The sequence below is a fragment of the Rhinatrema bivittatum genome, chromosome 18 (genome assembly GCF_901001135.1).
Source record: "Rhinatrema bivittatum chromosome 18, aRhiBiv1.1, whole genome shotgun sequence".
NCBI lineage: Eukaryota > Metazoa > Chordata > Amphibia > Gymnophiona > Rhinatrematidae > Rhinatrema > Rhinatrema bivittatum.
In genome coordinates this window covers 4,415,254-4,429,860 of record NC_042632.1, presented here as the reverse complement: position 1 = coordinate 4,429,860, position 14,607 = coordinate 4,415,254, and the positions used below count along the sequence as shown (strand labels likewise).

General features: G+C 43.1%; 1 protein-coding gene across 1 annotated transcript in view; it reads left to right on the top strand.

Annotated features, from left to right (window-relative positions):
* MATR3 (matrin 3) overlaps positions 1-14,607 on the top strand; it is a 368,635-nt gene that overhangs the window by 26,217 nt on the left and 327,811 nt on the right. The window contains exons 2-3 of the mRNA XM_029583949.1: positions 5,220-5,267; positions 5,971-7,037. Coding sequence (XP_029439809.1) covers positions 6,141-7,037 — 897 coding nt within the window. The 5' untranslated portion in view covers positions 5,220-5,267; positions 5,971-6,140. The remainder of the gene's footprint in view (positions 1-5,219; positions 5,268-5,970; positions 7,038-14,607) is intronic.

Below are 14,607 nucleotides of genomic sequence, written 5' to 3'. Positions count from 1 at the left end.
TCAGGCTTACCCCGGGGTCCATCCAACTACGCACGGTCCCCTCCTTCCTCCCCAAAGTGATCTCACACTTCCACCTTAACCAGACCATCTCGCTACCAATGACTGATGCCCGGAAGAATTCGGAAGAAGCCCGTAGTCTCTGCCACCTCAACATCGGCAGACTCCTATCCAGATACCTGGCATTGTCCAAGCCCGTTCGAAAAACAGACCACCTTTTCGTCCTTCACAGCGGAAAGAAACAAGGGGAAGCGGCCTCACGGGCAACCATCGCCCGCTGGATCAAGGAAGTCATCAAGGTGGCCTATGTAGAAGCTGGCAAACCACCACCTCTACAGGTCAAGGCCCGTTCTACCAGAGCCCAGGCAGTATCATGGGCAGAAACTAGAATGCTGTCACCTGCCGAGATCTGCAGGGCGGCTACATGGTCCTCCATCCATACCTTCTCCAGATTCTACCGTCTGGATGTTCAGGCTCGGGAGGACACAGCATTTGCAAGGGCAATACTAAGTGGGTCACGGGCAGCCTCCCACCCGGATCGGGAGTAGCTTTTATACATCCCATTGGTCCTGAGTCCATTTGCTACACGTTAGGAAATGGAGAAATTACTTACCTGATAATTTTGTTTTCTTTAGTGTAGATAGATGGACTCAGCATCCCACCCTTGGCTGCCATCACGCAGGGCCTTCAAATGTTCAAGGGTAAGCCATGTTTTTCATTTACCTAGGGCATCCACCCTGCCGGGTGTCTACGCTTTCTCCTTGAGTACACTGGCGGTCTCCAGCTATAGTCAATCAACCAGATCAAGTTTTAACGTTTAAGTAAGTTATCAAGTTAAGTTATTCAAGTTAATCAAATTAAGTTAATCAGTCAGTAACACATATATCCACAATGCTTTTCGAGGAGAATACTGAAGAGCTGCACTTCCTGCAGGGGTATATGTACTAGGGGCTGACGTCAGATTGAAATCTGATCCATCTCCAACTGCTAGCAGGAGTACACTATACCCATTGGTCCTGAGTCCATCTGTCTACACTAAGGAAAACGAAATTATCAGGTAAGTAATTTCTCCATGACAAAAAATGCAGAGAAATAATGAATTGACTTTGAGAAGTTACTGTAAGAGCTACTGGCATGCAATAAACATACTGTCTGGAACAATCTTCATTTGTAATCCACACATCTGCTGGCTTTTTTAGGCGGTCAATACTTTTGCAAGCCACTATCTCCATGATTTTGGCTTTTATCGCTGAAGTTGTGGCCTCAAAGAACCATTTCCTGCAGCATCCCAATAGTTACCTGCTTAAGCCTCAGCACTCTAGGTACAGTCAGTTTTAATACCTTAATTCCTGGCAAGCATGCCAAGAAGCTCAGGGAATCATTTTGTGGAGAATCCCGTGTGATCAGGCCTTCTCTTTTTTGGTAGCCCAGTGATTTGATTTTCTCCTACTGCGATTTTTCAGGATCAGTCTTTGTTCTTTTTCAGTACATTTTTCCGATGTGCCTCTGTAAGATTGTTCAAGCTCTTTTCCCCATTCTTCTATAGCATCCACACGAGTGGAAGTCTCCCATGATAAGACTGTCACCTTGTCCTTCACAATTTCCAGTCTTGTCTAGTGAAATATGAAATTTGAATACAAGTTTATCCCTTACTCTAATTGTATCTACTTGGTCAGGGGAGCTTAGTCCACGTTGCTGTCCTTTTATCTGAGGTCTGCTCACCACCTTCATTCTTTCTTTCTTTCCTGTGGCTTCAGGTTGTGCTGGCTGATCTACCCACATCTCTGGTAGCAAATACTTAGCTGCTTCATGAGACAATTTAAAACTATTAGTTTTATAATATCAGAGGTTTTAATGAGCATGGTTGAGAGCTCCAGAACCCTGTGCTTGCTCTGCTCAAAGCATATGTAGTAGTTCTGGGCAAGCAGTTTTGTATATAACCTGTTCACTCAATGGTTTACTCTTCTATAGTGGTGTCTGGGTTGCTTATTCACGGCTCGATCCAGTAAGGCCGCGGTAAAAACAGTGAGGTAGTGTCAGGCGCACCCTTCCTCCCCGCACGCACAGTTCTCTTCACTAACTCCCCGATACTCTCCTCTAATCGCATGCAAATGCATGCCGCGGCTGTGAAGCGTTAGGGAAGGGTTATGCCCGCGTAACCCATTGTAACCTGGGTGCGCTGGTACCTGTCATTTCAAATGACATTTGAAATGACAGGCACCAGGAAGTGTAAAAAAGTTTAAAAAGTGTAAAAAACAAAAAACCTGTGTTATATAAAAAATAAAACAATTTTAAATACCTGTCGGAGGGCCGTGGGTCCAGGTGGGCGGCGGGCAGCCATCAGCGGCATCCGGTAGTCCCTTCTCCCTTCCTCCCTCCCTCCCCTGCCTGGATGAGCGCCAAAATCGCACGGGCGGGTCGGCAGCGGGGGGGGGGGGTGGCAGCAGGATCCGGGAGCGGCGGGTAGGCAGCAGCGGGGTCCGGGGGGGGCAGGGGCAGCGGCAGCGGGGGAGCGGCGGGTAGGCAGCAGCGGGGTCCGGGGGTGGCAGCGAGATCCGGGGAGCCAGCAGCGGCAGCATGTTCGATCGCGCAGGCAGGTAGGTGGCAAAGTAAAGATGGCCGCCTGCATGGGAAAATCGTGCAATTGGCCGCTGAAGACGTGACGTCACACCCCGTGACGCCAAACGTCGTGACGTCACGTTTTCAGCGGCCAATTGCACGATTTTCCCGTGCAGGCGGCCATCTTTACTTTGCCACCTACCTGCCTGCGCGATCGAACATGCTGCCGCTGCTGGCTCCCCGGATCTCGCTGCCACCCCCGGACCCCGCTGCTGCCTACCCGCCGCTCCCAGATCCTGCTGCCGCCCCCCCGGACCCCGCTGCTGCCTACCCGCCGCTCCCGGATCCTGCTGCCGCCCCCCCCCGCTGCCGACCCGCCCGTGCGATTTTGGCGCTCATCCAGGCAGGGGAGGGAGGGAGGAAGGGAGAAGGGACTACCGGATGCCGCTGATGGCTGCCCACCGGCCGCCTGGACCCACGGCCCTCCGACAGGTATTTAAAATTGTTTTATTTTTTTATATAACACACAGGTTTTTTGTTTTTTACACTTTTTACACTTACCATAGCAGGCCCGAGCCTTGCTACTTTTTCGTTTGTTTTTTTTTGCCCTGGTCCCGTCCGGTCTCCTGCAGCCCCGTCCGGTCCGGACGGGGCTGCAGGAGACCGGACGGGACCAGGGCGGGTAAGCAATGTTTTTACCCTACACTACACTAACTCCTACTAGGGGGAGGCGGTAAACTAGCAGGTTAAGGCCGCGGCAGAACAGCGGGTTACGGAGGAGATAATATCAGCGCCCGTTACAGTATTGCAGGGGAATAGCTAATTCCTTCATTATACAGCTTTTTCGTTCATTTACATGCCGGGTGCGGAAAGGGTTATGCGTCTGTTTTCAGAAGCGATACGGACGCGTGAAACTGGAGACTGTATCGCCGAACTGCCTTGCGCGCCCGAATTGTGCGCTACGAGCACGTTACAGATGGGCAATCCTCGAGCGGACGATACTGGATCGAGCTGTCAGTAAATGCTGTGCTGCAACCCTCAGCTTGGGATTTCCACATGTCATGGCTAATTCTGCCCTCCTTGTCAATTGAGAAAGCAAGTTTACCTACTGTAAACTGTTTTCCATAAACAGGATGAATTAGCCATGCTAAATACCTACCTGCATCCCTGGAGAGTTGACTAGCTAACATTGGCTCTGAAATCAACTGAGGGGGGGGGGGGGGGGGGCTCTTGAGGGAATGCTTGTGCAAGAATTCCCTCTCATGCTACTTATGATCAAAAACTCGCAGAGAGAAGGGTCCATTTGGTGCTGCTGGATGACATCACCCTATGACATAGCTTTCATCTTACCATTTATGGAAAATACCACTTACTGTAAGCAGACTTGCTTTGCCTGCATTAATGTGACTGAGTCTCAATTTTATTTCAAAATGTATTGTTTAGATGACAACTTCATTTTTTATTTTTTTTTGCTTTGCTGCTTTAAATGTATGCAGTATATGAAATGGACTCAGTGGGCATTAACTAATATGCAAATTACCTAACATTGTGATTTTATGTGTAACGTTTAGCTTCTCAATAAAGAATCAGCCTTGGAGTGGCTGGCTAGTCCATTAAAGACAAATTTTGAATAAGATACATTCATATGGATTTATATTCTTACATATATATACCTGATGTAACCATAACAGAGTAAAGAATGTTGTACTGCTAATTTAGATGAAAATTGATTTGTTTGAAATATATTGCAAGTTATTGCTAAATATCTTGAAGGTAGCGGAATATAAGACTCTTTAAACAGTCTAAGATGAGCGCAGTATTCTCTGCACAGATTCTAGAGAACGATTAGTCTAAAACAGGAGGGCTAATGACTGAACAGAACAATTCAGTACCTAGGCTAAAACTGACAAGATTGAAATTGTATACCATATGCTTAAGCTTTAGAAAACTTGTTCTTCCTATAAAAAAAAATTTATTAGCATTAATCATTTTTGATGGTTTTGAATGGTGACATCTCCTTGAGGCAACTTGATTTACAGGTTGGGTTTTTTAAATTGGACTATCATTTGTCCAAAAACCCGTGCATGTGCGAGATGACACAGGTCTGTTTTTGATATGGAATAAAGAGAATTTTGAAAATGGGCACATGGAAGCTAAGTCTTTGAGTTACACTTATCTCCTGAGATCTTTACCTGGTTTATACTGCAAAAGTCAGTGCTTCTCGTTTCCTTAGATTTAGCTTCTCAGTGTGTGAAGAAACAGGAAGAGAATGTGCTGGCAGAGCAAGATAGTTAAGTCCAGCATTGACTTGGTGTTTTAAGTTTATATGTACCAGCATTCTAGTGTACATTCTCATTGTGTTTTTTGTTTAGGGAATTGTGTGTGAAAATTATATATATAAAATGTGAAATACTCCTAAGTTGATGAAGCAATCTGACCTAGGTACTTCAGTAAGTTGTCTTTAAAAAAAATTAAAAATAAAAATAAAAAAATCCTCCCCCTAAATAGATGGTGTGCCTTATTTTGAGGATTAGTTTACAATGTTTGGATCAGAAGACCAGAAAATAAAACAAAATACATAACTTGGACTCCTTTTTAGGAAAGGAAGAAAACAATTGAATTTGATTGTCTTAAATTTTTTTTTCTTTCTAATTTTTCCACAGGAGTACAAATTTGAACTTACTTGAAGGTCTTCTGTAACTAATGTGAAGGTAGTTATAAAATTTTAAGGTCCTATTTCATGTTTAGTTCCTGAGACTACAGAATCATCCTTTCTTATGAAATTACTGTATATCATGAGTAGGTTTATCTGAAAGTGAACTTTGAAGATACTAAACATGCCTTCATTTACTTTTATGACTATCCTAACTATGAATCTAAAGTTTGGTCTGTCTTCAGCCATATAATCTGATTTTACTGTTTATTCTTATCCTGGGTAAAGTGGCGGTCCTTCTTTCTTACTAATTCCTACAGTTGAGACTACTTATTACCCACATTTCACTTGGTTTTCAGTTGCTTCAGTTGATCTAATTTGAAAATCATGCCAAATACATCCAACACTTTAGTCTTTATCTTGTATTTGCCTATCCATCTTGAACAAAATTTGGCACAGTAAAAGTCATGTAGAGGGAGTATCTGGTAGAGAAGGCAGTCTTACAAAATGTTGATGCTTCTAGTTTGTACTTAAGTATACACATGAGTGGGTTATCAGATACAGGTGGCTTGCAGACTATTGAATATGAAAATATATTGTCTAGTTCAGATACATCCGAGGATAGTCAATTGATGCCACACATAATTGTAACCAAACCTGTATCTTTGGGGATTTTTTTATTGAGATCTTCATGATGCACAAGTTTAAACAATTATCTGCATCTGTTTATATTGCTTCTTATATTGCTTGTTTTTCTACAGAGTTGTCTGGCGTTTCTCTGCTCGAAGAAGACTCTCTCCAATCCATTATTGATCCTTTCTTGGCGTTCTTCATTTTTTGAACTGAAGTTTACCTAGTTTTCTAGTGTGAACTTTCTTTTCAACAATCTTTACGATTTTGATCCATAAAGTAGACAAGCTATAATTCTACAATGTCAAAGTCATTCCAGCCATCCTCTCTCAGTAGGGATTCACAAGTTCATGGGCGTGATCTTTCTGCAGGAATAGGTCTTCTGGCTGCTGCTACCCAGTCTTTAAGTATGCCTGCCTCTCTTGGAAGGATGACCCAGGGTACTGCACGCCTTGCTAGCTTAATGAATCTTGGAATGAGTTCTTCATTGAATCAGCAAGGATCTCATACGCTGTCTTCTGCTAGTGCTTCACATAATTTACCATCTATTTTTAGCATTGGAAATAGAAGCCACCCCCCTCTAACTTCTCAACATCGTGGAGATCCAGACCAGGCCACTAATATTTTGGCCAGTTTCGGTCTTTCATCTAGAGACTTAGATGACCTGAGTCACTTTCCTGAAGATAAAATTACTCCTGAAAACTTGCCCCAGCTTCTTCTACAGCTTAAGAGGAGGAGAGCAGAAGAAATCTCTTCATTGGGTTATGGTAGAGAAGGCAGATCTGTTTCCCGGGAGCAGCCATTCAGAGTACCTAGGGATGACTGGGAAGAGTCAAGGTCCTTTAGACGAGATAGTTTTGAGGATCGTGGTTCAGGTCTCAACCCAGTGGTTGAATATGACCATGGAAGTCGCTCTCAAGAGTCTGGTTACTATGACAGAATGGATTATGAAGATGACAGATTAAGAGATCGAGAGAGGGGTAGGGAGGATTCTTTTTACCCAGAGACATCACATAGCTATCGTAAATTTGACAGTGATTATGACAGAATGGGTCGTGGTCCTGTTCAAGAGAGGTCCTTATTTGAGAAAAAAAGAGGATCCCCTCCAAGTAGCAATGTTGAGGACTTCCATGGATATTTACCGAAAGGTTATCCCCACCTGTGTTCTATATGCGATATGCCAGTTCACTCTAATAAGGTGAGTTTTTTTTTGCATTGTATTGGATGCTTCTCTTTTCCATTACAATATGACCTGTTTAATTTTTTTTAACCTATTTCCTCCTTAAGCTGCTGCTGTGGCATGAATGTTCTAATTGATCTGTGTAACAGTATATAAAGTACTTGAATGAATACGGTGCTGCTTCAAAGGTGAGATTTAACTTATTAATTACAGGGCTTTACATTACTCTTGTATTTGCCCATATTGCTGTTTGGTCTGAAGATTTAACAGTTAATTCATCTAGTAGGGTATCTTATTTTACATCTTTTCAGAGCCACAAATTTCAATAGTTCTAGCAAAAGATCTACTGTTCTATTCAAGAAACTGCTTTCATAGATTTTCTTTTACATCGATCTTATTTGTAGCCAAGATTCATTCTTGCATGGTTTTGCTTTCCTTGCTTACAGCCACAGGGCAAGAGTTTAATGTAAAGCCCTGGAATTCATTTGCAGCAGTAAATTCATATTTTTGTAAACTCACCTTAACATTGTATCATGCTGTGTCCTAAACTTGTCTTCAACTTTCTCCTTTCTCAAACATTTAATACACCATTTTGTCCATATTTCAGAGTGATGCATCATTCCTAGAGTGCAGATGAACTGAATACTGTATTGTCATAACACAATTTCCAACTCTCTGATCTGGGAGTATGTTCTTTGCAAACCTTTGTGGCGTGAAACTTACACATGCATTTGGGACATCTTTTCCAAGATTTTTAAGTCATACTTAAATCTTTGTAAAGATGCTGTTCAAAACTTGCTGGGCTAGTTCTCCAGTCTAATGCATCCTTTTCACTTTTTCATGCTGATTGTCAAAAGCAGTATTCTTTCTAGAATCTCCATATGGGCTTGATCTATAAAGTTTATAATTTTTCTATTTCTTATTAGCTAGAAAACCTTTTAGTTTAGGGTTTTTGTTTTGTTTTTTTTGTTTGCTACATCAGTGTCTTGCATCGCTTTCTGGCAGTCCTTACGACCTGCTAAGCTGTTGGAAGACCATGAAAGAAGCAGTTCTAGATTGCTATCCCAGAAGGAATGCCTTATGAGGCAGGTATCCCATAAACTAAACATGAATGTTCCTCAGTCTGGAGGTACTTTGTTGCTGAATGAATCTTGAAATGCAATGTAGATATTTACTGTTTTAAGCAAGATTCTAATCTTTGCAGGACACTTAACTAACTTTATAAAAAAAAAAATTAAAATACAATTTTTAAGGGATTAGTGGGGGCTGCAAAATATAGGCAGATTTGGCAGTCTAAATTCCTTTGCTAGCTTTTGTTCAAAATACTGGGGTATTCAAAGGGTAGAACACAACCTGCTGAGTACTCCTAGAATATCCACTATTTTAGTGGACTGATGAGGTATGAGCAGTATGTGCTGCTATCAGTTTCTTCTAAGAATATAGTGCAGAACACATCACAGGAAGGAGTCTTGGTAAACAAGTATTGCAAGGTTTCTCAGTGTTGAGAGAGTTTATTTAAAAGCAATAATCCCTTTTGTTGTCTTTGCCATACAGTTAAATAGTTTTTAGACAACTGATTAAAGCAAACACTGTAGATTTCTTGCTGATCTTGATATACTTTCCAGTAGTCACTTGACCAGATGTGAAAATATTAGGGACTTTCATCTTGCTTTTATTTTTTTATCCTAGTATTTTATAAATGTTTGTTAAAACAAATGGGAGAATTGTTTCCACTGACTCTTCTACCATTTTTCTTTTGCTACGATAAACTGTAAATTCCTGGGAAAAAATTAAAAAAAAAAACAAAAAACTGAAAACAAAGGTCCATTATATATTAGCAAGTCAATCACCTTTCAGCTTCCACCATGTTGTAATAGCTTCTGAGGTATTTTTCCACTAGTTTTTCAAGGATTTTGTTTTGGTATTCTGGTCTCTGCCATTTTATATTTAAATCTGTTTTGGGAGTCCTGTTTTCACCATCTTAGTTAATTCTTTTACTTTTGCAAATACACTTGGGTAAAAAGATGTAGTGGTTTTCAGGACTTCATGCATATGCTTCCTGTGGGTTAATGGGACTGCAACAGGAGTCATCTCGGTGGAAAGATGCAGTAACTAAAGATGGCTGGAAGTGCTGTGTTCTTTTTTGTTTTTTTTTTTTTTGTAAGGGGAAAAGTAGAGATGGAGAGGCTACAAGTGATGTCTGTTTTGTGGTAGTGGAGGACCATGAACATAACTGACACAATATAAAATAAATACAAAAAAAGCTGTTTTTACAGACCTGAAAATCAAAGCCTTCATTAAAAATCAATCTCAATCCAAATCCTCAAAGGGCTTTTAAATCAGGTTCTGCTTGAATATCAAAGGGAAGTGAATTGCATAATGCAGGAGTTTGATAACTAAACGCTTTCTCATGTAGAGACAAGGCAAATAACAGATGGAAGAAGCCCTTTTGAGAAGAGTGGAGGGTATGAGTTTAAAAAGACCTTGGTAACTTTGTATATCAGTGTACAGCACAAAAAGTTAAACATAGCTTTAAATAAATGGTAATTGACAAGCCAAGGTAATTTTTGATCATGTTTCTCCTATTTAAAAACTTTCATAGTCCAAAAATTAATCTCACAGCAGTGTTTTGTAAAAGTTGTAACCTCTTAATTTGGTAGGAACTCAAAGCAATAAAGAATTGCAGAAATCTAATTTAGGCATTATAAATGCATGCATAAGTAATTTCAGATCTGACTCTAATAAAGGACATAACATTTTTTTTAAAGATATTTTTCTTGACAATGGCAGAGAGAGATTGACATATAGAGCCTAGAGTCCAATTGCACCCCTACAATAACTTGTCTAAGTGGGATTGAAATCCCCTTCATGACTGGGGCTAGGGAAGATAAACCAAAGAGTCTCAGATTTCATAGGATTAAAACTAATTTTGAGTAGTCAACCAGTGAGCCACCTGATTCAAACAGATTTGTCTGCATTTAATCAAACAGAACATGAGTATTAACAAATTGTAATGTGAATATTGTCTGCATAGAATGAAGGACAAAATCCTGAGGTGAAAGATTAGAGAGAGAATTGAACCTTATGGCACACCAGAAGAAGAATTGGATTTGATAACTGACTGTTCCATTCAGTGAAAGTGAAATAGTAACAAAACAAAGAGAACGGCCCATCTACATACAACTCAAATATTGCTCTAAGTTAACGAGAATGATTAACCATGTCAGACTGCACTCATATCTAAGACAGAGTGGAGCCATACTTGTATCAAAATTAAGATGGACTCTGGACCAGTGGGTTATGCACCTCTGCCAGCAGATGGAGACGGAGCAAGCTGACATAATATATATAGATATAGATAGATCTCCTGCAGATGAAGGATGTGCATCTCCCTATGGGAATGCTTCATATTTTATAAGGAGAACTTTATTTAAAAAAAAAAAAAAAAAAAAAAGCCCTGCTGTGATACCAGATGGTCCCTCTACCAGTTGAGAATTCCTGAGGTGATTCCCTTGGGGTCTCAGATGTGTGCCTTGGTCCGGTAGCTGGCTTTCCTGGTGTGGACTTAGCTGATTATACAGCTTAAAGGCAGCAGGTGCAGGAGGCCAAGCATGGCGGTAATGGCAGATGCCCTCTCTCCCCCCCCCCCCCCCCTGCAGCCAGAGAAAGTCTCTGTACTCAGTGAGAAGGCTGAGCTTAGGTAAGGTGGGGGGGGGGGAGTCAGTGTAGAGAGGAGTTTTGTAGGACTTCCGGTCTCTGTACTCGGTGCGCCTTTCCGATGTTAGTTCACAGTCCTGTGGGGTTTAAGGGAACTGGACAGCCTGGGTGGGCTAGGCCCTGCTGTTGCATTTTCATGCGGCTTCTGTGTGTGTTTGGCTGCCCTCTACAGGAAAGTCTGTGTAGTGCGCCTGGCTCAGGGCTTTACTTTTGTGAGCTTCAAACCTTTCAGCATGAGCAGGTTGGATGCACATTCTCAGTCGACTGAACTTAATAGCGCTGGTGAACAAGAAACCTAAGCACTTTTATCTGTGTTGCCTGTTATATTCAGGCATCACAGCCTGGAGTGCTCTCTAATGTGTCAGTGCTGCTTAGAGGCTTCCTCTGACTTTGCTAAGCCCAGTTCTTCCCAACCTGTTGATGGTCTGGCTAAGGACTTGTCTGGAGGAACGCCCAACCTTGGAACTCCCTTGCTTGGTTGCAGGAGATGACAGCTCAGTGAGTGAGCCCTGTTATCCCAGGACAAGCAGGATGCTAGTCCTCACATATGGGTGACGTCACCAACGGAGCACAGCACGGGAAATCTTTGTCAAAGTTTCTAGAAACTTTTGACTGGCCCTGAGAGGCCACTGAGCATGCCCAGCATGCCATGATATTCTCTGCCACAGGTGTCTCTCTTCAGTCTTCGCTTTTCCGCGCTGCTTCACACATCGCGGGACAGGAGCCGTTGCGCTCTTCACGAAGTCTTTTCTGACTGGAAAGTCATATTCGATATTCTCTCTCATAGAAGTCTCTTGGGCTTCTCTTTCACTGACTGGTGAGTACCTCATCCTTGATTTCTCATTTTTCCAAAAATTCCCTTCTCACGAATTCACATCCATCGACGGCCGTCGGTAACAAAATGGCGATGGGATTCAAAAAGTGCCCTGTTTGCAATAGAAATATGTCAATCACCGCCTCACATTTAGAATGTGTCCTTTGCCTCTGTGAAAAGCATGATGTGGGGAAATGTCCCAAATGTGCGGAGATGACAGCAAAAGGGAGGAAGGCTAGGCAGTAAAAAATGGAACACTTGTTCCAGCTCCAACTAATTCCTTCCCCTTCCAAATCCTCCAGGTCGTCTCCAGCTGGAGCAACTAAAAGAGACCTAATTTAAAAAAATGCGTCCGGACGGATCCGGTGATCGTCCGTCTTCACATTCGTCAATGCTATCGACGAAGTCGGCGGACCATCAAAAGTCCAAACATCGATGTCGTCGACAGTCATCCTCCACATCTGTCCCAAGACGAGTCGATGGCAAAGCGGCCACGGGACCAGAAAATACCGGCCCCTTCGGCGCCTGGGCCTTTACCTCCGTCGATTCCACTCCTCAGACCTCCTCACAGGATTTTTCGTTACACCTCCACCACCACTTAGCAAACTGCTCTGATTCCACCAGTTGTACAGCCGGAATTGTCTGCTATAATTAGACAAGTGGTCATCCAAGCTCTCAAGGAATAAACACTTCTGGCGATGATGCCGATGCCTCCAGCATCGATGCCGGTGCCTTCATTGGCACAGAGGACACCGATGGATTCGATTACTACAATGCCGAGGCTCAAGACGTCATCGACATCGATCTTTGCCCACATTCCATCGGGCCCGTCGATGCCGTTATCAATTCCATCGATGTCGACTTCGGCACTTCCACCGATGACTATGTTGATGACAACCTCAGTACCATCGAGGCAACCATCATCCGAGCCTCTAGAAAGTGCAAGATCTTGCTTTTATATCGACGACTTTTTGCAACTATATCAAAATATCATCGATAACCTGCCATCCACAAAGCCTCAGGATACTTCTACAGTATTTTCCACCAATGATCCACAGCCAGGGCCTTCAGGCCTTCACTTCCCTCCAAGGTCATCACCAAATCTCTTATATAGAGACGACTCTGAGGATTCTTGGTGATGAACAGCAATCTGTAATATCTTCTGAAGGATTCATGTCTGACCCTTCTCCGGATCAGAGAAAAGTCACCTCCAGAGGATCTATCATTTCCTATTCAGGGACATGGCTGACTCCATCCATTTAAACTCACAGCAGAAGAAGATACAAGGAGGAAACAACTCTTGAAGTTTTACAGTTTTTGACCCACCTAAACAAGTGCTGGCCGTGCCAATCCATGAAGTTCTCTTGGATCTCCAACGCCGCATTTGGGAACATCCATCTTCTGTCCCTGCAGTGAATAAGCGTGTGGACACAACTTATATAGTGCAGCCAGCTCCAGGCTACCAGAAACAACAATTACCACACCAGTCTGTAGTAGTGGAGTCTGCACAGAAAAATCAGACGTGTGCGCCCACACTCATCGACTCCACCTGGTAAGGGACCATAGGTTCCTTGACTCATTAGGCAGGAAAGCGTATCAGTTCCATCTTAAACACCAAAATTTCTGCTTACCAGCTGTACATCACACAATATTAGAGGAACCTATGGAAACAAATGGAAGAATTTGTTGCCTCTTTACCCACACAATTCCAGGAACCAGCACAGGCTGCAATCAACAAAGGCCTAGAAGCTGGGAAACATGAGGTGAGGGCAGTCTACGACAACTTTGAGACTGCTTCCAGAGCAGCAGCAGCTGGAATTACTGCTCGTTAGATGGGCATGGCTCAAGGCCTCTGACCTCAGGCCTGAGGTTCAAGAAAAACTTGTAGATCTGCCCTGTATTGGGGAAAGGGTTCAGGAAGCAGTACAACAGCTTAAGGACCATACAGAGACTCTACGTCAACTGTCTCAAACCCCACAAGAGCCCGCTACACAGTCCTCTCGTTGCCCTCCCCGAAGAGAACCTAGACGTTCTTACTACAGGCCACGCAGATACTACTCCCAAACTTCTAGGAGTAGATCAACCAGACCACAACAGCGGTCTCAAGCCAGGCAGCCTAGGCCTACTCGTCCACAACCTCCTGCACAGACAGGCCCTGCGGTGGGCTTTTGAAATACAAGCCAGAGAACAAACCCAACCTCTAAATCCCAGGCCAAACCTGCCAGTGGGCAGAAGAGTATCCTACTTTCACACACACTGGCAAAACATAACATCAGACCAATGGGTACTCTCCATAGTCTCTCGAGGCTACATAGTAAATTTCCTCAATTCTTCCAGAATTTCCACCAACTTCCTGCTCACAACAAAATTCTCAACTACATCAGTTACAAATAGAATTATCCACCCTTCTGAGAGCCAGCGCCATACAACCAGTGCCCAGGACACAGCAGGGCAGAGGATTCTACTCCGATATTTCCTCATTCCAAAGAAAACCGGAGGCCTATGTCCCATCCTAGACCTCAGAAATCTCAAATTTCTGAAGAAAGAAGTTCAGGATGGTTTCTCTAGGCACCATGCTTCCACTTCTTCAAACAGGAGATTGGCTTTGTTCTCTGGATCTTCAAGATGCTTATGCTCACATACCAATATTACCTCCTCATCGCAAGTACCTGAGCTTCATGGTAGGCCATCAACATTTCCAATACAGAGTTCTACCTTTTGGACTGGCATCGACTCCCAGAGTCTTCACCAAATGTCTAGCAGTAATAGCAGGACACTTACACAAAGAAGGTGTCCATGTGTTCCCATATCTAGACTGGCTCATAAGGAGTCTGTCTCAACAAGGAGCTCTTACCTCTCTAACATGAACGATCGCTCTACTTCACTCCATGGGATTTCTCATCAATTATCAAAAATCCCATCTCACTCCAACTCACCTGCTTCAATTCATAGGAGCAGAATTGAATACTAGTCTAGCAAAGGCCATTCTACCTGTAGATCGAGCAGACACGCTCATTCTACTAGCAAAATCCATTTCCTTGCAGAAACAAGCGACAG